The sequence below is a fragment of the Pongo abelii genome, chromosome 12 (assembly GCF_028885655.2).
Source record: "Pongo abelii isolate AG06213 chromosome 12, NHGRI_mPonAbe1-v2.0_pri, whole genome shotgun sequence".
NCBI classification, from domain to species: Eukaryota; Metazoa; Chordata; class Mammalia; order Primates; family Hominidae; genus Pongo; species Pongo abelii.
Genome location: NC_071997.2, coordinates 28,410,607 through 28,431,696, shown reverse-complemented (window position 1 = coordinate 28,431,696; position 21,090 = coordinate 28,410,607). Strand labels below are relative to the sequence as shown.

Sequence of the window (21,090 nt, the reverse complement as noted above, 5' to 3'; positions counted from 1 at the left end):
ATTACAGGCGTGAGCCACCGCACCCAGCCTGATGCTGCTTCTTATAGGGCATTCAAGCAAGACCTCTCTCACAAGGGGTAATCTGAAAAGAGACCTGAAGAAAGTAGGAGAAAGGAAAGGCGTGAGAGTCTCCTAAAAAGGGGAGGAAAATGAATCAGAGAAGTAGGAGAGTACTACCAGGCAGGGCTAATGCCCCCTTGAAGTTAATGACCATAAATCTGAAGTGATTAAGGAACTTAAAATCATATATATTCTCTATATATACACTGTATATATATTTAAAATCATGTATACACTATATAAATCATATATACGATATATATAAATTATATATACTATACATATATATGATTTATATATATATAGACACTTCAAATTTATGGCCATTAACTAAATTATATATATATATATATGATTTTAAGTCCCTTAATCTCTTCAATATATATATAGAATATATAATATATTGATAAAAGAAATTATAGGCAACACAAATAAGTGCAAAGACATCCCATATTCATGAATCAGAAGACATAATTTTGTTAAACTGTTCATACTACCCAAAGGAATCTACAAATTCAATTCAATTCCTATCAAAATCCACTTAGTGGCTGGGTGCAGAGGCTCACACCACAGAAGGCCAAGGTGGGAGGACCATTTGAGTCCAGGAGTTCAAGGCCAGCCTGGACAACATAGCAAGACCCCATTTCTACAAAAAAAATAAAAAATAAAAATTAGCCAGGCATGATGGCATGTTCCTGTCTATAGTCCTAGCTACTCCAGAAGCCAAGGAGAGAGGATCTCTTGAGCACAGGAGTTTGAGGTTACAGTGAGCTATGATCATTACCACTTCACTCCAGCTTGGGCAAAAGAGTAAGACTCTGTCTCTAAAATGAACAAACAAGAAATAATAATAATAATTAAAAAAAAAACCCTGCAATGATATCACCTTACACCCATTAGAATGGCCATTATAAAAAATAACAACAGGTGTTGGTGAGAAGGTGGATACATTAGAACTCTTGTGCATCATTGGTGGGAATATAAAATAGTGCAGCTGTTTTGGGAAACAATATGGAGGTTCATTAAAAGCAAACTACCATAGGATTCAGCAATCACACTTATTGGTATTTACCCAAAAGAATTCAAGACAGGATCTCTAAGAGGTATTTACACTCAAATGTTTATTGCAGTAGTATTCACAATAACTGTAAGGCAGAAACAACCTAAATGTCCATCAATGATGAATGGAGAAAGAAAATATGGGCTCGATGCAGTGGCTCACATCTGTAATTCCAGCACTTTGGGAGGCTGAAGTCAGAGAATTGCTTGAGCTCAGGAGTTCGAGATCAGCCTGGGCAACATAGTAAGACCTCATCTCTACAAAAAATAAAAAATAAAAGTGAGCCAGGCATGGTGGTGTGCCTGTAGTACCAACTTCTCAGGAGGCTGAGGATGGGGGACCACTTGAATCCAGGCAATCCAGGCTGCAGTGAGCCATGACCGTGCCACTGCACCCCAGCCTTGGCAACAGAGTGAGACCCTGACTCAAAAAAAAAGAAAAAATGGAAATGTGATATATACATATGTGAACCCAGAAGGCTAATCAGAAACTCAAATGAATGCAACCGTTTTTGTTTCACCTATCTGTGACCTGGAAACTCCCTCCCCGCTTCAAGTCTTCCTGCCTTTGCTTCAAGTTGTCCAGCCTTTCCAGACTGAACCAATGTACTTCTTACATGTATTGATTGATGTCTCATGTCTCCCTAAAATGTATAAACTCCGGCTGTGCCCCGACCACCTTGGACACATGTCGTCAGGACTTTCTGAGGCTGTGTCATGGGAGCATCTTCAACCTTGGCAAAATAAACATCCTAAATTAACTGAGATGTGTCTCAGATTTTGATTTTGGGGGCCCAAGATATTTTCCTTTCACACATGCAATGGAATATTATTCACCTTTTAAAAAGAATAACATGGATGAATTTTGAACATCATGCTAAGTAAGGTAAGCCAGTCATAGAAGGACAAATACTGTATAATTCCACTTATATAAGGTATCTAAAATAGTCAAACTCATAGAAACAGAGAATAGAATGGCTGCTGCCAGGGGCTGGGGGAAGGGAAAATGGGGAGTTGCTGTTCAGTGGATAAAGAGTTTCAGTTATGCAAGGTAAAATTCTAGAGATTTGCTATAGAACAGTGTTCTTATAGTTAACAATGCTGTACTGTACACTTGTTAGGTAGATCTCATGTTACACTTTTTACCACATTTTTTTAAATGGGCAAAAGACATTAACAGGCATTTTATAAAAGATTTCGAACTGGGCAATAAATGCATGAAAAATGATCAACCATATTAGTCATTAGGTAAATGCAAATTAAAATAACAATGAGATACCATTGCTCATCCGCCAGATTTGGTTGGCATGGGAGGGTGCGGGGAATGGGCAAAAAAAACTAACGCTAATCTGTGTTGATGAGAATGTAGAGCTGTAACAGTAACTCTCACCTTCTGACAGTAGCAGTATAAACTGGTACAATCATTTTGAAAATAAGTTTGATTTTCAAATATATATATATATTTTCAATATATATATAAAAATATTCCTACCCATATCTTTACTACCTGGGATGCCTCTGCAAAATAGATCCCTAAATCTCTCCAGAAAGACACTATCTCTAGCTTTTCAAGGTTATTCAAACAGATTTGGATTCTGCAGGAAACCAGGAAATCCATGGAGAATTATCTTCCAAAATTTGAGTTTGAGGGATCTGTTGAATATTCAGGGGTAAATGGCCAAAACGAACAACAATTGCTGTCATTAATGGAGCATTTACTATGTTCTGGCACAAGTTGTGTGATGGGGTTTGAAGACTGATTATTGATCACCCTCTTAAATCCCCTCTGAGTGTGGAACTAATTTGGGAAATAAAACTCAAGAATCAGAAAGCGTAATAGAAGTAAAGCTAATGGGAAATTTTGACCAAATAGGATTCCTATTAGGTTCTGCAACTGAACTTACTCCCTTAGTCACAGACAGGGCGGGGCGACCTCTCACCTGCTGAAGGGGCAGGACAGCTCAGGCAAGACAGAAGAGAAGGGTGAACAGATCATTCAGAAAAGAATAGCTTTGCAGGGGCTGAGAAAAGCATGTTAAGCTTGCCTCTCGAAACTCATACATCATATGGGTCACTTCTCCCATGAGGAGGCAGGAGTAAGAAAATAGCCATGGCTGGGCGCGGTGGTTCAAGCCTGTAATCCCAGCACTTTGGGAGGCCGATGCGGGTGAATCATGAGGTCAATAGATCGAGACCATCCTGGCCAACATGGTGAAACCCCATCTCCACTAAAAATACAAAAATTCGCTGGGTGTGGTGGCGGGCGCCTGCAGTGCCAGGTACTCGGGGGACTGAGGCAGAAAAATCGCTTGAACCCGGGAGGCAGAGGTTGTAGTGTGCCATTGCGCTCCAGCCTGGAGAAAGAGCGGGATTCTGTCTCAAAAAAGAAAGAAAGAGAGAAAGAGAGAAAGAAAGAAAGAGAAAGAAAGAAAGAGAGAAAGAACGAAAGAAAGAAAGAAAGAAAGAAAGAAAGAAAGAAAGAAAGAAAGAAAAGAAAGAAAGAAAGAAAGAAAGAAGGAAAGAAAGAAAGAAAGGAAGGAAGGAAGGAAGGAAGGAAGGAAGGAAGGAAGGAAGGAGAGGGAGGCGGGGAGGGAGGGAGGGAAAAGAAAAGAAAACAGCCAAAAGCCTGCCATATTCCTCCGCATTTTTCCTTTCCAGGGCTTGGACCGGAGTTCTGATGACCTGGAATGAGGAGGGGCTTGGCCAAGGCGGTATTTGTCCATGTGGCCTCGGTCAGTTTGTTTCAGCTTAAATGCAAATAATTTGATTCTGCTATTAGATGAACTGGCTGCGATGCCCTCCTGACACAGCAAAGTGTAAGGGTTATCGTCCTTGCAGAGAAAGAGAATGGGCATCAGATGGAATTGGTGCTAATCTTACCTCCACCATTTATTCAGTTTTCTCCTCTAATAAGATGATGATAACAATCCCTAGCTTGTGTCTAGCTAACTAAATACAGTCAGCCCTTCGTATCTGTGGGTTCCCAGCCAACCACAGGCTGAAAATATTTGAAGAACAAAAAAGCTGGACGCAGTGGTTCACACCTGTAATCCCAGCACTTTTGGAGGCTGAGGCAGGAGGATCACCTGAGCCTGGGAAGTTGAGGCTGCAGTGAGCTGTGATTGTGCCACTGCACTCCAGCCTGGGAGGACAGAGCAAGACCCTTCATCAGAAAAATAAAAAATAAAAAAGGGTGATTGCATCTGTGCTGAACATATATTGGCTTTCTTTCTTGTTCTATTCCCTAAACAATACAGTAAACAACAATTTACATAGTATTTACATTGTATTAGGCATTTTATAAGCAATTTAGATATTAAAGGAAGATGTGCGTGGGTTATATGCAAATGCTGCACTATTTTTTTATAAGGGACTTCAGCATCTCTGGATTTTGGTATCCACGGGGGTCCTGGAACCAATACCCCTCGGATACCAAGGGACCACTGTAGAACGTTTGCTCCATGCCACACACTGTTCCAAGCCTCTTCAAATATTAATCGTTCAACCGTCCCATCCATCATCCTTAAGAGGTAGACATTATCTTTGTCACCTAATGAAGGAAATGGGCACAGACAGGTTAAGTAGCTTGGCAGGTCTCACAGCTGTTGAGCAGAGGCGTGTATTAAGCCGGGATTTGAACGCCCTCCCTCTGGCTGCGGAACCTGTGCCATCCTGCAGGAAACGAACCCATCCCGGGACCTGGCGCGCCAGGAGGACTCCGCAGGATGCGCGGCGTGTGCGTGGAACCTGGTATTCTGCAAGCCTGGACTTCTGAGCTTGGCGCGCGGCTGCAGGGATTCGCCGGGACTCGCGCCAGGGACCGCGCCCGGGGATCCTGCAGGGGTGGGAAGGAGGCGCGGGCTCCTTGCTTCCGCCGCAGGGGGGCGCTGCCGGGCTCCCCGGCACTAGCGCTACTGGCGGCCCCGGCGGCCGGGCGTGCCGCCTGCAAGATGTCCGTGCGCCGCGGCCGGCGGCCGGCGCGGCCGGGGACCCGCCTCTCCTGGCTGCTGTGCCGCAGCGCCCTGCTGTCCCCGGCCGCGGGCTACGTGATCGTGAGCTCCGTGTCCTGGGTCGTCACCAACGAGATGGACGAGGAGCTGGACAGCGCCTCCAGTGAGGAGGCTATGCCCGCGCTGCTGGAGGATTCGGGCAGCATCTGGCAGCAAAGCTTCCCCGCCTCGGCTCATAAGGAGGACGCGCACCTGCGGCCCCGGGCGGGCGCCGCCCGCGCCAGGCCGCCGCCCGCGCCAGGCCGCCCCCCGCGCCGCCCGGGATGTTCTCCTACCGGCGCGAGGGCGGCCAGGCGGCCGGTGCCCCCCGGGCTCTAGACTGCGCGCCGCCACCGCCCGCTCCCTGGCCCACGCCAGCGTCTGGGGCTGCCTGGCCACCGTGTCCGCCCACGAGAAGGTAAGCGCCCGGCGGGGAGCGCGAGGGTGCCTGGCATTCAGGCGGCGGCGGGGCGACGAGGACTGGGACGTGCTCGCGACCGCTCGGGACTGGGATCCGGGTCCACCAGACGTGCCCGGTGCGCTGGATGGGACCCTGGGCACTGTACATAATGGAAGGCGATGGTGCCTCCGTGAGCCTGGCGAAGTCGGGGCAGGGTCGGAGAGGGACATGAATAACCAGGCTTCCTGCCAGGTAGGGTTGAGTACCGAATCCCCACCTTGAGGTGGCCAGGCAGAGAGACGGACACCTAACCAGCGTCTGACCGAGACCTGGACCAAAGCAGCCACAGAGCCTTTGGAATCGCAGAGTAGGCGAGGACAGCCCTTCCCAGCGCAGGGCACAAACCCATAGACCTGAACTCCCCATCACCTTCTGACCTGGAGCTGAAGCGGGGATGGGGAGAGAGACAGCACCAGGGCTTCGATGGAAATCTGCATTTAAGAAAATGGAGTTCAAGATTTTTTCTGGAAAGGAGGCTCATTATGCAAAGTGTGTAAATGCTGGAATGAGCTATTCGCTGCACTTTTAATTGTTCAGTTCGCAAATGCTTTACTCACCTGTTAGACATGATTCCACCTAGAATGACATGGATAAGTAATGCAGATGTAACTTCCACGCCTCCAGAAGGCTTTTGGGGTTTTAAAGAGAGATGAAAGAGCTACAGGGCAGTAATGTGAACTCCTCTTTACTTCCTACAAAAAAAGAAATAATCTTTTATAGAAGGCATAGGACATTGGCCAGGTTCTTGCCCCAGCTCTGGGTCTCACCAAGAATGTAGATAAATTGAAAGGAAAAATTTTAAACCATGAGGTTGTTCCTTTCTTATTTAAATATGGTCGTTCCCTTGTTTCGTCAGCCATAGGCTTTGGGCCTGGGCAGGATCTGTAGCCCACAGCCTTTGAGTTCTTGACCTATCCTCTGAGATTTTTAGGGTTCAAAGTAGAAAGATTTGGTCCCCTGCTTCCAGTCCTATCTGGTACCCACTCCCTAATCTTTTCTGGCTAACCATTGTGCTTCCCAGTAATTATGTTTACCATTTTCTCACATAGGGATTAACAACATAGGCTCTGGACTCAGAGTGCCTAGGTTTAAATCTTGACTCCACCACCTCCTTAGTAGTTATTCAGTCTCTTTGTGCCTCAGTTTCTTCATTTGTAACTAACACCTATCTCAGAAGCCATGGGAAGGATTAAGGGATGTGATAGGAAGCACTCACTGACTCTTGGATATCATTATTTATGGTTGTTACTTGGTGTCTCTGCTGCATTTTGTTTATCGCTGCTGGTTCCGTGACTGTCCATCAGTGTGCCTTGTGCTTGTTCTGTAGATTTTATTTCACAGTCTCTTGGTTTTGGTGGGTGGCACACGGCCCTGAGAGGACGGGGACATGAGAAAGATTCTGAGCCCTTTAGTTGTCTCTAGTGCTACATCATGATTGTCATCATTGCTGTAAACCAAAAAGTATCTGAGACAAGTCTTATTCAATTTAGAACGTGTATTTTGCCAAAGTTAATGACACACCCATGACACAGCCTCAGGAGGTCCTGACAACATGCGCCCCGGGGTGGTCGGGGTACACCTTGCTTTTATACATTTCAGGGAGACATGAGACATCAATCAATATATGTAAGATGTACATTGGTTCGGTCCAGTAAGGCAGAACAATTCGAAGTAGGGGGTTTCCAGGCCAGAAGTAGATGAGAGACAAAAGGTTGCATTCTTTTGAGTCCTTGATCAGCCTTCCAATGAATACACAATTGTGTCTGGCTCAGTGAACCTACATTTTTACATGAACAATAGGGTAGAGGAAGCAATCAGTTATGCATTTGTCTCAGGTGAGCCTCAAAGGATGACTTTGAGTTGTGTCTGTCCTTTTTCCATAAGGAGTTTTCTTGTGGGCAAATGATGAGGGAGGGATGTAGGTTGTTATCTTTGTAGCTATCTTATTTAGCAATAAAACAGGAGGCAAATTTGCCTGACGTAGTTTCCAGCTTTATTCTGTTTCTGTCTTTTGCTTTCCTCCCCCCCTGCAACTTTTGGGCATGTATTTGTAGTCATCAGAGATTGAAATTCAAGTGTTTGTCCTATGTAGAATTGGTCCTTTTGCATAACTGCTAAAATTATGAAAATTAAATGAATACACCCCATACTTAATACAATTTTGTGGTCATGTACTTGACTTACTCTGTAGACTCACTCACTCACTTCATTTTTTAAACACCATATGGTATACATTTCTTTCATTTTTTTAAAAAATGGATTCAAAGGGAAGAATTCTAATCTCGTAATAGACCCTGGAAAACATTTTAAAGAATTTTTGTCTGATTAACTGTAGCTTTTAAAATCCTGATTTTTGGTTTCCTTGCCACATCATTTAATTGATAAATTATAAGTGTTGTTTGATATTTTTTAAAATGCATATATTCTAAGTTATGTATTAAATTATTTCAACATGGCCAGGCATGGTGGCTCACGCCTATATTCCCAGCACTTTAGGAAGCCAGAGTGGAAGGATTGCCTGAGCCCAGGATTTTGAGACCAGCCTGGACAACATGCCTAGACCCCATCCGTCAAAAAAAATAAACAAATTAGCCAGGCGTGGTGGCCCATACCTATAGTCCCAGCTACTCAGGAGGCTGAGGCTGCTGCAGTGAGCCATGACTGCCACTGCACTCCAGCTTGGGCAACAGAGTGAGACTCTGTCTCAAAAAACAAAAAATCTTTCAGCATGTTTCATATCTAAGCAAAGTCCATCCGGTTTACATAAGACATCTTCTTCTGTGATGTTCAAATATGCATTCATACAATACCCATATGCTACTGTTTATGAATTCATTTCCTCAGTGTCTTCAAACTCTTTTTTTATTCCTGATTTTTATGAGAAGTATTTCAATCTTTGAAATTCTCTTGAATTACTAGCATGATTGTTCCAGTTTTCCCTCATAGTTACCATCGTGTTTGGAGCTCTAAAAATATTTTGTTTCAGTTTACATGTTTCCTTCTATAAAGAGGAATTAAATGTAAATGTAAGATTAAAACAATGAAGCTGGGCATGGTGGCTCACGCCTGTGATCCCAGCACTTTGAGATGCCAAGGCAGCAGATCACTTGAGATCAGCCTGGGCAACATGGTGAAACCCCATCTCTACTAAAAATACAAAAAAATTAGCCAGGCATGGTGGCGGGTGCCTGTAATCCCAGCTACTCATGAGACCAAGACAGGAGAATTGCTTGAACCTGAGAGGCAGAGGTTGCAGTGAGCCGAGATCGTGCCACTGCATTCCACCCTGGGCGACAGAGTGAGACTCTGTCTCAAAAAAAAAAATAATATAAAAAAGATTAAAACTGGAAAGCTTGCTAAGGTAGTCTGTCTGAAAACAGGAATAATTTTTTTTCTTTTATCAAAAAAATGGCAGTTTTAATAGCTTTTGCTCTAAGATGACCTTGGGAGAAAAGCCGTAAAATAATTCCCAGTGTGGTGTTTTAAAATAGAAGATTTTTCGTTTTAAATATGTGTTTAGGAATTTCCTGTGTTACTAACATTGTCCTTTAAAATGATCTTGAAGCAAAGTCTAGTTTAATACAATGTTTAAATGCAGTAAAAATATCAGCAGATTTTATAATTTTTGTCATAGATAGCAATATACCACTAGATTTATTTCACAAATGCTACCTGAATATAATTTCACAGACAATGAACAAGTTACCAAGTTGTATATTTACTCAATTCAAAATTAAACACTGTGGATTTCAACAGTAATAAGCTCCTGTGGTTACCTGTTGGAAATGCATTACAGATGGTCAGGAGGCTCTCTGAAAAGTTGTCTTCTCCAGGACCATTTTAAAAATAAATTAATAATGTGTATTGCTCTAGCTTTTCAAAAGAATAGTTGAGTTCTTCAAATAGCTACAGCTTACAATACAACCACAGGTGATCTGGTTACATTTATGTTAAGAGTGATTAAAAACTTTCTTCCAACCTTTCTGTCAGATAACCAAAATAACCCCTTATAATTTAAAATTAATTAAACCTCATGGCTACCTAGTTTAAAGTACTAAGATCATGTTGCCTCCAATAAAGAAATCATTCACATTATAAAAACATGATTCTTTCCTTTAGATAAATTTATCTTTGAGGTATTCTAAAATGTGATTACCATCCTAGGCAATACGGCAGGACCCTGTCTCTACAAAAAAAATTTTTAAGTTAGCCAGGCATAGTAGTATGCACCTGTGTCCCAGCTGTTCAGGAGGCTGAGGTGGGAAGGATGGCTTGAGTCCAGGAGTTAGAGGCTGCAGCGAGCTGTGATCACCACTGCACTCCAGCCTGGGTGACAGTCGAGGCTCTGTTTCCAAAAAAAAAAAAAAAAAGTGATTGACTGTATTTAAGTAAATTATATTTACATTAGATTTCCTATTTACTTAGTACTGAATGAAATGTAATCTACAGTCTATGTTACACAGATGGATGTATAGAACAAATTTATAGGACTTTTTTTTCAAATGATACTAAATTTTTATATGTATATCACAATAAGAATTGAGGTTAGAATTATGGTTTTTTACTAACATGAATATAATATCATCACCTAGTGGCCTTCGTTTAGTTCGGTACAATTACTTCACATCATTTATATATCTTTGTTGAATATGTTTCCACTAATTTCTTTTTTTTTATAATTATTATCTTTAGGAATAAGTTTGTGGAGTTCGACATGAAGCCAGTCTGTAAGAAGTGCTATGAGAAATTTCCATTGGAGCTGAAGAAAAGACTTAAGAAACTAGCTGAGACCTTAGGAAGGAAATAAGTTCCTTTATTTTTTCTTTTCTATGCAAGATAAGAGATTACCAACATTACTTGTCTTGATCTACCCATATTTAAAGCTATATCTCAAAGCAGGTGAGAGAGAAGAGGACCTGTATGAATGGTTTTATGTCATTTTTTTAATTAAAAAAGAAAAATTCATATAATCGTGTTTAAAACACAGATGAAGTCAGTATTTGCCTTTGTTAACCCTTATCCATTTGTTGACATGTAGACTGTCTACAAAAAAAAAACCACGTGGTTAAATGTTAAATTTTAATTAAGGCCCCCCAAAATTACATATGACTTTTTAAAATGAAGGGAGCCACCTTTTACATGACTCAGGTGAAAAAACAGTATAAACATTAATTTACTTTGTATTCAAAAGAAAATTCCAACTGCTGTTGGGGAAGGACACAGAAAAGAAAAATAACCACCCAAGAAAAACAAAAACAAGAAAAACAAATCTTATACAATCTTTAGTATATTTATCAAACTAGTAGCTATAAAGTGAATATGCACATTGCTAAGACAGAAAACAAGTGTAATTCAGAACTACTTGATTCTTTTTTAGTTAAATGCAATAATTATTATGCTTAGTTTTATAACCTGCTCTCCTTGTGAATTCTTCCTTCAAATGATTACTTAACACAGTAGTAATAGCTAGCTAGTAGGATGTCTTTTAAATTTTTGTGCAAAAAAATTTCTACCAGGTATTTGGAAATATACTTTACAATATTGGAAAATGAAGTATTTTTAATGTATTACAGCAATTATGTTTCTAAGCTTAATGTTAAGCATGTAGTCTTAGAATAGGACATGAAATTAAGTTGTATGTAGCTTGGAATGTATTGCTTCAGAAAACTGAATGTGTATGTCGGTCATATTGCCTTTATAACCATGCTAATATCTATGCTTTATACATACTCAAACTCGCCTTGCCTTAAAAAAATACATACTACATACTTAAATCAGAAATTCTAGCCATCTCACAGAATACCAACTAAAACTAAGTGCATTGAGATCTGAGATTGGGAAACCCAGATTCATTTACCACAGCTGTAATTAAGTTTTTAGAAACTCTATTCTCCTCTTTTTGGGGAAATCCATTGAAGTTAATTTCTGTTATCTTATTAGAAGAAAATGATGTTGATATGTTTCAGATTTTCCATTTCAAATCTTATAATTAATTGGATTTATTTACTATAAGTAGGAGGTATAAATGACACTCTTAAATTGGAAGGAGGGGTGTTTTAGTGTCTGTTTTAGGTCAAAATTAGTGATTCTATTTTTATCAAAAGTTTTATCCTGAAGTTTCAGGACCACTCTTCCTTAATAAACTTGTTAATGGAAAGCAAGCTTTATGAACATTTAAAAATGTTGCTGCTGCTTTGTTACTTAAAAAGAAAGTTGCCAAGAGAGACTTCTTAGGGAAAATATTTTTTTTTCCAAAAATTGCTGAAATATTGTTTTCCCATTTTTAAAAAGTCTCAGGTTATTACCACTCTGCCATTAAATATTTGTATGCCTGCATTTTTAAAAATTCTGTGCATGTACTTTATAGAGTACATTCTATTTCTGTTTTCAGATACCCTACAACCAATTTTTTTAGTAATCTTTCAGAATAAAAATTATCATAAATGATTGAAAATAATCATCACATAGTTTAAGATTGTATGTGTTCAGTAGTTTAAAACAATCTTTGCATTTGACCGCAAGAATCAAAGTCCCTTCAGTGTGCCTTTGTCAGCTAATATGTGACCAGCAATGACAAACTTGGGAGTATTTATTAAATGTTATACTATGAATATAGGCAACATAGGACAGGGTTTGCAGTATAGAGTCTTGATGCTAAATTCTCATACACCTCTACATGAGAAATATGGAGGAGAAAAACAAGCATTTACATATATTCTTCATCACTTTGAAGATGCATGGCCTGAACTCGACTGCTTGTGTTTGTTTACATATCAGGCATAGCCAGGCATCTCCTGTAGCCAGAGGTTCCATTGCTGTCTTTGCTCAGTCCTCTTTTAAAATATGAATTAGTGGACAGGTGCGGTGGCTCACACCTGTAATCCCAGCACTTTGGGAGGTTGAGGCAGGTGGATCACGAGGTCAGGAGATCAAGATCATCCTGGCTAACACCAAAACCCCATCACTACTACAAAAAAATTAGCCGGGCGTGGTGGCGGGCACCTGTAGTCCCAGCTACTCAGGAGGCTGAGGCAGGAGAATGGCAGGAACCCGGGAGGCAGAGCTTGCAGTGAGCCAAGATTGCGCCACTGCACTCCAGCCTGGGCAACAGAGCAAGACTCCATCTCAAAAAAAATAAAAATAAAAAATAAAAATAAACTATGCATGAGTATTTTCTAGAAATTCAACTTGCTAAGCCTGTAATACTTAAGGGTAGTTTATCTAGATACAGTACTTTCTTCCCTGATAAGTAGTATCATTGGAGCCCTTAGGTATAGGAGAAGAGGAAGAAGTTTAAAAAGTGTACCTGGGCTGGGTGTGGTGGCTGACTCCTGTAATCCCAGCACTTTGGGAGGCTGAGAGGGGCAGATCATGAGGTCCGGAGATCGAGACTTTCCCGGCTAACACGGTGAAACCCCGTCTCTACTAAAAATACAAAAAAACATTAGCCAGGCGTGGTGGCGGGCACCTGTAGTCCCAGCTACTCGGGAGGCTGAGGCAGGAGAATGGCTTGAACCCAGGAGACGGATCTTGGCAGTGAGCCGAGATCGCGCCACTGCACTCCAGCCTGGGCGACAGAGCAAGACTCCGTCTCAAAAAAAAAAAAAAAAACTGTTTAAGTGGATTAAAAGAGAAACTTGGTCTAGTTCATAATATTTTTAATAGGGCTTTCCCTGGCTGCTGGAAAACTTAGGCCAGTAAGCATCTCTTTGTTTAAAGTCCTACAAGACAATTTGAAATAATTCATTGTTCATGCCAAAATTCTAAGTACTGTTTTTCTTAGCAAGTGTAATATAATCGGGAAAAATGGGTACAAGTAAAACATTCTTTGGATCATACTCAAAGCCTTATTAGCACTGCACCTGAATAATAGGTAATTTGCCTCACTCATTTGCCAAAGTAGCCATTTCTAAGTTAAGGAAGTTTTTAGGTAGGCTCATAGCCTTGTGTTTCATTTTAGATTGTAAGCTCAATGGCAGGGATACTATATCGATAATTATGTTTTCATACAGCAACCATCACAGTATATTCTTGGTGCTTAATAAATGTTAATAATTGTTAACAATAACCTGTTGTATATTGTTTAATTTGAATGGTATATATGTGAAATACATATGAAAATTGAAGTATTCATGAATATATAATAGAAACAAGTAAATGAATAAAATGACCTGGTTACTATAGATAAGCCAAATTTTGAACCATTTAGAACAATGGTGTAGTCTTCCCTCTATTCAATGTAAATGCTGGGTTTTTTTTTTTATTTTTCTTATTCTTAAGAAAGGAGATAACAGGCCAGGCACAGTGGCTCACACCTGTAATCCCAGCACTTTGGGAGGCCGAGGCCAGTGGATCACTTGAGGTCAGGAGTTTGAGACCAGCCTGGCCAACACAGTGAAACCTCATCTCTACTAAAGATACAAAAATTAGTAGGGCGTGGTGGTGTGCACCTGTAGTCCCAGCTACTTGGGAGGCTGAGGCAGTAGAATCACTTGAATCCAGGAGGCAGAGGTTTCAGTGAGCTGAGACTGTGCCATTGCACTCCAGCCTGGGTGACAGAGTAAGAAAGACTCCATCTCAAAAAAAAAAAAAAAAAGAAAGGAGATATACAGCTTAATAAACAATTCAGCAGGCCCTGAGTCACTGTGCGCAGTGTGTTGTTAAGACACCCACTACCAGGGCATTCCTCTTCCAGGGCTTGGTCCGCCTGGCTCTGCATCCACCTTAAATGTAGAGAATCCTGGGGGCTCTGTCTGAGTCTTGCATTCCATTTCCTTCCCTGTGGAGGTGAGACAGGTCATCACATCTCCCTGTGGGAAGTGTTGGATGGGGTGAGCACAGAGCATGCTAGACCATAGTGGCAGGAGCCCAGGGAGGGGAGGAGAGGGGAGGCTTCCTAGAGGAGCTGGATCTTGAGAGATGAACAGAAGTTGGCCAGGTGGGGAAGGAGGATAGGGAGTGGGCATCCCAGGCCACGGCAGAAGGACTGCTTGAGCCCAGGAGTTCCAAGACAAGCCTGGGCAACATAGCAAGACCCCAGTTCTACAAAAATTAAAAACTAGGCAGGTGTGGTGGTGAGACCCCGTCTCTACAAAAAATCAAAAAGTTAGGCATGGTGGCACATGCCTATGGTGACCAGCTACTCTGGAGGCTGAGGATGGCTTGAGCCCAGGTCAAGGCTGCAGTGAGCTATGATCGCACTGCTGCACTCCAGCCTGGGTGACAGCGAGACCCTGTCTGAAGAAAAAATTAAAAAAATCTACTTGGGAAATACTTATAATAGTAAAAGCAGGATCTAAAATACTATACATGATCATAAGTATGTGCAAAATGGCCTTTTGAAAAGATGGAGGGAATATATTGAAATGTTATGGAAATGGTTTTTAAATTTTTTGTTTGGAGCTTTTTTTTTTGTAGAGAAAGGGGACTCTTCAGATTGTGTTTTCAGCTTGCCAAAATTCTATAATAATAGGAAATGGTAACTTTATTTTTTGAACGTGCTCTGTTAAATCAAATGCATATGCTACAATATTGTTTTCATAATTTTTTGGCAAAATTTTCCCCACAGATGGAGCCATGCTGAGCTTTAGCTGCTTTTAAGCAGCTCCTGTCTTAATTATCACAAATTCTAACTTAGTAGAGTTAAAAGTAAAGCCTTCACTCTAATGAGCCAGTCACCCTGCCTGGTAAAATTTTAGATCTCAGAAGCCATTTACCCTTGCAATAAAAATTAGTGACATTCTGGCCAGGCGAGATGGCTCACACCTGTAATCCCAGCACTTTGGGAGGCCGAGGCAGGCAGATCACCTGAGGTCGGGAATTCGAGACTAGCCTGACCAATATGGAGAAACCCTGTTTCTACTAAAAATACAAAATTAGCCAGGCATGGTGGCACATGCCTGTAATCCCAGCTATTTGGGAGGTTGAGTCAGGAGAATCGCTTGAACCCGGGAGGCGGAGATTGCAGAGAGCCGAGATCGCACCATTGCGCTCCAGCCTGGGCAACAAGAGTGAAACTCTGTCTCAAAAAAAAAAAGAACAACTAGAGCAGTGGTCCCTAAGTGAAGCTTCCTCTGTATTTACAACCTCTCCTTATCACTTGCATCACCATCTGCCTCCTGTCAAATCATCGGGGGCATCAGATTCTTATAGGGGTACAAACCCTATTGTGAACTGTGCATGTGAGGGATCTAGGTTGGGTGCTCCTTATGAGAATCTGATGTCTGATGATCTGTCACTGTCTCCCATCACCCTCAGACGGGACCATCTAGTTGCGGGAAAACAAGCTCAGGACCCCCACAGATTCTACCTTATAGTGAGTTGTGTAATTATTATATATTACAATGTAATAATAGAAGTAAAGTACACAATAAAGGTAATATGCTTGAATCATCCTGAAACCATCTCCACCACCACCAACTGTGGAAAAATTGCTTTCCATGAAACTGGTCCATGGTGCCAAAAAGGTTGAGGACCACAAAAAAAAGAAGTGCATCAGAGGCCAGGCACGGTGGCTCACACCTGTAGTCCCAGCCCTTTGGGAGGCCTAGGCAGGCAGATGGCTTGAGTCCAGGAGTTCAAAACCAGCCTGAGCAACACAATGAAACCCCATCTCTACTAAAAATACAAAAAATTAGCCAGGTGTGGTAGCATGCACCTGTAGTCCCAGCTACTCGGGAGGCTGAGGTGGAAGAATCCCCTGAGCCCAGGACGTTGAGGCTGCCGTGAGCCATGATCATACCACTGTACTCCAGCCTGGGCGACAAAGTGAGACCTTTCTAAAAAAAAAGAAAAATCATCAGCATATAACGTGGTAAGAATCAATGTTAGAAATATGAATGGGAGGCCAGGCATGGTAGCTCATGCCTGTAATCCCAGCACTTTGAGAGGCCGAGGCAGGCAGATCATCTGAGATCAGGAGTTCAAGACCAGCCTCACCAATATGGTGAAATCCCGTCTCTACTAAAAATACAAAAATTAGCTGGGTGTGGTGGTGGGCACCTGTAGTCCCAACTACTCAGGAGGCTGAGGCAAGAGAATCGCTTGAAACCAGGAGGCAGAGGTTGCAGTGAGCTGCAATTGCACCAGTGCACTCCAGCCTGGGTGACAGAGCGAGACTCCATCTCAAAAAAAAAAAAAAAAAAAAAAAAAAAAAAATATATATATATATATATATATATATATATATATATATATATATGAATGGGATACAGAGATTGCTCAGAGAGACTGGGTGATTGTAGGGCATCTGCAAAGATTTCCCAAAGGTGGTGATGGCTGCACTGGGGTTTGAAAGACATGGAAGCAGCTTTCCAGAGGGAGAAAGGGGAAAGGGCGGAGGGTGGGGCGGAGGGGTGAGTGGGCTTTTTAGGCAAAGAGACCCACCTGTAAGAAGAGCCTGGTGTGATAAGAGAATGGTGAGAATTCCCATTTAGTTGAGATTAAGCTCTGGTGCGAGAGATGAAGTTGGAGATGGGTGGCTAACATGGACCTATGCCTAGCACAGCACCTGACATGGCAGAGGCAGTCAATAAATATCTGCTGATTGATTAATTGTCAGACATTGGTTGGCTTTTGGGATACTGACAACACAGTGTCTTGTCAGCTAAGAATCAGATCCTGGATGGTGGAGGTTTCATCAAAGCCATTCTACCATACAGAGTCCTGCCAAGCCTCTCCAGGCAAGAGCCCTTTATCCCACCGTACTATTGCAACCACAAAAAAGGGAATAATACAAGGAAAGATAGGACATAATAGATGATTGATGCCAGAGGAACGGGATAGTAATGTGATAGGAACTCCAAGGATAGAAAAAGCGAACACTCTGTAATAGAGTGGTCAAGGAAGTTTTCCCAAAGGGGCAGGACTTGAGCTTGGCTTTGAACAATAAGGGAAAAAAGTGAAGGGAAAACCCACAGAAGGGGAGAAATTAGCTGCAAACTATCTATCTGATAAGGGATTAATAACCAAAAGATAGAGTGCGCGCTGTGGCTTATGCCTATATTCCCAGCACTTTGGGAGGCTGAGGTGGGCAGATCACAAGGTCAGGAGTTCAAGAACAGCCTGGCCAACATGGGGAAAACCTGTCTGTACTAAAAATAGAAAAGTTACCCAGACGTGGTGGTACACACCTGTAACCTCAGCTACTCGGGAGGCTGAGGCAGGAGAATCGCTTGAACTCAGGAGGCGGAGGTTGCAGTGAGCCAAGATTGTGCCATTGCACACCAGCCTAGGCAATAAAGTGAGACTCCATCTCAAAATATAATAATAATAATAAGGGGAAAACTCAGAGATGGAATTACATGCACCAGGTGTAGTGTGAGCAAAGGATTAACTTCCCGATACATTCTTGTTTCCCATATAGCTATCAAGGTCATCTTTTAGTAATGAATTAAGTTCTTTTCCAATTCAAAATTTGTCTGCATCTTTACCCAAATATCCAGATCTGATACTCTAGGCTTGGGCTAATATAGTGGGGTGCAGGAGGCTTAGGTTAAGGTTTAAAGTTCCAAGGGCTGAACCGGAATAAACGGTGTATTTATCAAGGGAAGAGCAAGGCAAAACCAACAAGTCCAAACCATGGAGGTCTCAACCGAGGTGAGGGGAAAAGTTAGGGAGCCTTAGGAAAGCTCTGAGGAGGGACCCCAATTAGGGGGACAGTAGTTAGGGTATGAGGTTTGTGAGATCAGGACTAGAATTGCTGCAAAAGACCCTATGACTGGGTGGCAGCAGCACGTTGTGGAGATAAGCCTGCTTCCTCAGCCTCTTCCTCTTGTCAGAACCCTTTGCCTCTCCCTACACACACACGCACACACACATGCATGCACCATGCTACAGAAACCTTTCTCAGTCTTGACATTCTCTCAAATTATGTGTTGGTCTTCCCTTCATCTTCAGATTCTTTAAAGAGTAATCAAAGTTCCCACTTCTAGCATGATGAAGTGAGGAGGTCAACAAATCTTTCCAAAAGGTAGCTGGACAAACCATTTAGCATTCTGTAATTTTACCAAAGGCACAGCACAAATGGGGATGTGTTTAAGAATGAAAGCTGGCCGGGCATGGTGGCTCATGCCTGTAACCACAGCACTTTGGGAGGCTGAAGCAGAAGGACCACTTGAGCTCAGGAGTTCAAAAACAGCCTGGGTAATGTGGTGAGACCCCCGTCTCTACAAAAAAAATCAAAAAAGGCATGGTGGTGCACACTTGTGGTCCCAGCTACATGGGAGCCTAAGACAGGAGAATCATTTGAGCCCAGGAGATTGAGGATGCAGTGAGCTGTGATCACACCACTGCACTCCAACCTGAGCAACAGAGTGAGACAGACCCTGTCTCAAAAGAAAAAAAAAAGAATTAAAGTGAGCCTTGGATAAGACCAGCCTGTGTCCGTGGCATCTTTGCCCAGGCTGCTACCCCCATTTACCCCAGCTGTTGATAACACACACAGTGGCCCCCAGCAGGGCAGCCTGTGGAAATAAGCTCCCCTGCCACCTCGCTGCAGGAGCTAGAGGCAAGAGTGAGGAAGGTTTTAATTTGCAGCATGGCTAGTTAAGGTGGTCATATCAGTGACCAGGAGGAAGAAAGGCCACTGACTCCTAGCCTGAGGCTCTGGGCCTTTGGAGACAAGCAAATGACCTGCAGATTAGTCAGGGATGTAAGAGGGAGCTCCAGGAGGTGGGAGAGCCAGAGGGAGCTTAGTAAACTCCACACTATCCAAACGGACTGAAGGCTCATAGCTGGCAGAGATTAGAGCAAACCCAAGCCATGTCCATATGCCCAGGGCACACAGCCTGTGTCTGTGCCGGTGCCAGTGTTAGGAAGTAAAAGCCAGAACACCCTTGCAAATGGCCCGGGCAAACGGCCCGGGGCAATCTATGTGCCATTGCACATAGATCCAGCAGCAGATGGTGGAAGCCATATTGGCTTTAACTGATGTTTGACTGACAAACTATGCAGACAAGAAGCAACCTCTAGGAAGCCAGTCTGAAAAATTAAGGCAAACAAATGCCAACAATAAAACTGAGCAATGACCTGAGTGAGTGCACACTGTGGAGGAGACAGGCTTCCTGCATGGAGTCCAGCCGGGAGACAGTACGGAATGCATGGAGCAGCTATTGGAAGACATTGAAAACTAAATAGTTGCAGGCAGCTTTCCCAAGAAGACCAGAACTTGAAGTACCACCAAACCAGTGGTGAGATAACCATGTTTCCCCTATGGTATCCCCTGACTAACCTGGCAGTGGGCACCAGGGTGTAGATAGAAAGAGCTGCAGAAGACGCTCTCTATTTCTGGCTCAAGTAACAGGAAAAGGGTCTCCTAACATTCCGAGGGAATCCAGAAGTTCGTTCCTCCCCATTTTTCTTTTCCCTGTTCTCTCATACCTCAGCCCACAAGCAGTCCCACCGTGGCACTAGCACCAGCCCCAAGAGGAGCCCAGGAGCCAAGATGCAGGAGGAACCTTCTCCAATTGACAGAGCTGTGGTCCCAAGAGGGCAGAAACAATCCGTGTTGCTTCCCTTCCAATTCAGACCTCCCACTGCTTGGCTTCAGATGTAGAAATGCATGGTAGAGCCAGATAACGAAAGCCTGTTTTCTGCTTGGAAGACTAAAAAGAGAAGCCTCAGCAAATGAAAGCAACAGGGTAATTACTGAGAGAGAGTTAATCAGTGAAGCAACCCCATTAACTTGTCTACAAACCCCAGGGCTCATTCTTGAGCTGCTCCTGCATAGATCTGGTCCTGTTCAACACACCAAAGATTGACAGCTGAACTGAGAGACCATCACCCACAGACACAACTGGCCACTGGGTAGTGCACAAGTCAGACAGAACTGAATAGTCCTGGGAAGATTTTGGACACTGAACTGACTTTGGAACCAGACTGCAGAATGGAGGGGTGGGAACTTGTGGCTTGAACCTAATCAGGTAGATTGCCTGGCCAAAATGAAAATACCTCTAATCTCCATAGGATTTAATTTCATTCAATGATTTTTTTTTTTTTAGTAAATTTGCAATGTTTTACAGCCATCCCCAAAATCTAATTCCAAAATATCTCTATCACCCCAACGAGAGACTCCATTCACTTTGGCAGTCACATGCACTCCCAGTTTTCCCCTCCGCCCATCCCTTGGCAATCACTAGTCTACTCTCTGTGTCTTTGAGTTTGCCTACTCTGGATATTTCATATACATTAAATGATATACAAGGTTATGTGATTGGCTCCTTTCATTTAGAATAATGTTTTCAAGGCTGATTCATGTTGTAGTATGCATTGGTACTTCATTATTTTTTATGTAAGGGTAATATTCTATCGTATGGCTATACCACATTTTTCTTTGAGACAGAGATCTCACTATGTCACCTAGGCTGGAGTAGAGTGGCTCTTCACAGGCCTGATCACAGCTCCTGCACAGATCAAGGAGCATCACTGCAGCTGCAAACTGCAGCTTCAAACTCTCAGGCTCAAGCGACCCTCCTGCTTCAACCTCCCCAGTGGCTGGGACTACAGGCATGTGTGTCTGTGCCC

At 42.8% G+C, this 21,090-nt stretch overlaps 1 protein-coding gene and 1 long non-coding RNA gene across 3 annotated transcripts; one reads left to right on the top strand and one right to left on the bottom strand.

The window, feature by feature from the left end:
• Positions 1-5,041: 5,041 nt before the first annotated feature.
• LOC100435762 (protein CREG2) lies at positions 5,042-13,636 on the top strand. The gene is given in 4 exon segments (XM_063713360.1): positions 5,042-5,354; positions 5,357-5,429; positions 5,432-6,057; positions 10,261-13,636. Coding segments are annotated over 3 exon segments (717 nt in total). The 5' UTR covers positions 5,042-5,069; the 3' UTR covers positions 5,791-6,057; positions 10,261-13,636.
• Positions 5,871-12,995, bottom strand: LOC129057507 (uncharacterized). Of its 2 annotated transcripts, XR_010136165.1 has the most exons (5): positions 12,875-12,995; positions 9,799-9,913; positions 6,785-6,939; positions 6,126-6,260; positions 5,871-5,999 (listed from the first exon to the last, which is right to left on the bottom strand). It is a non-coding gene; the product is annotated as an uncharacterized LOC129057507 (long non-coding RNA). The 2 variants fall into 2 exon arrangements; XR_008522087.2 differs by lacking the exon at positions 5,871-5,999 and having other exon boundaries at positions 6,057-6,260.
• Positions 13,637-21,090: the final 7,454 nt, after the last annotated feature.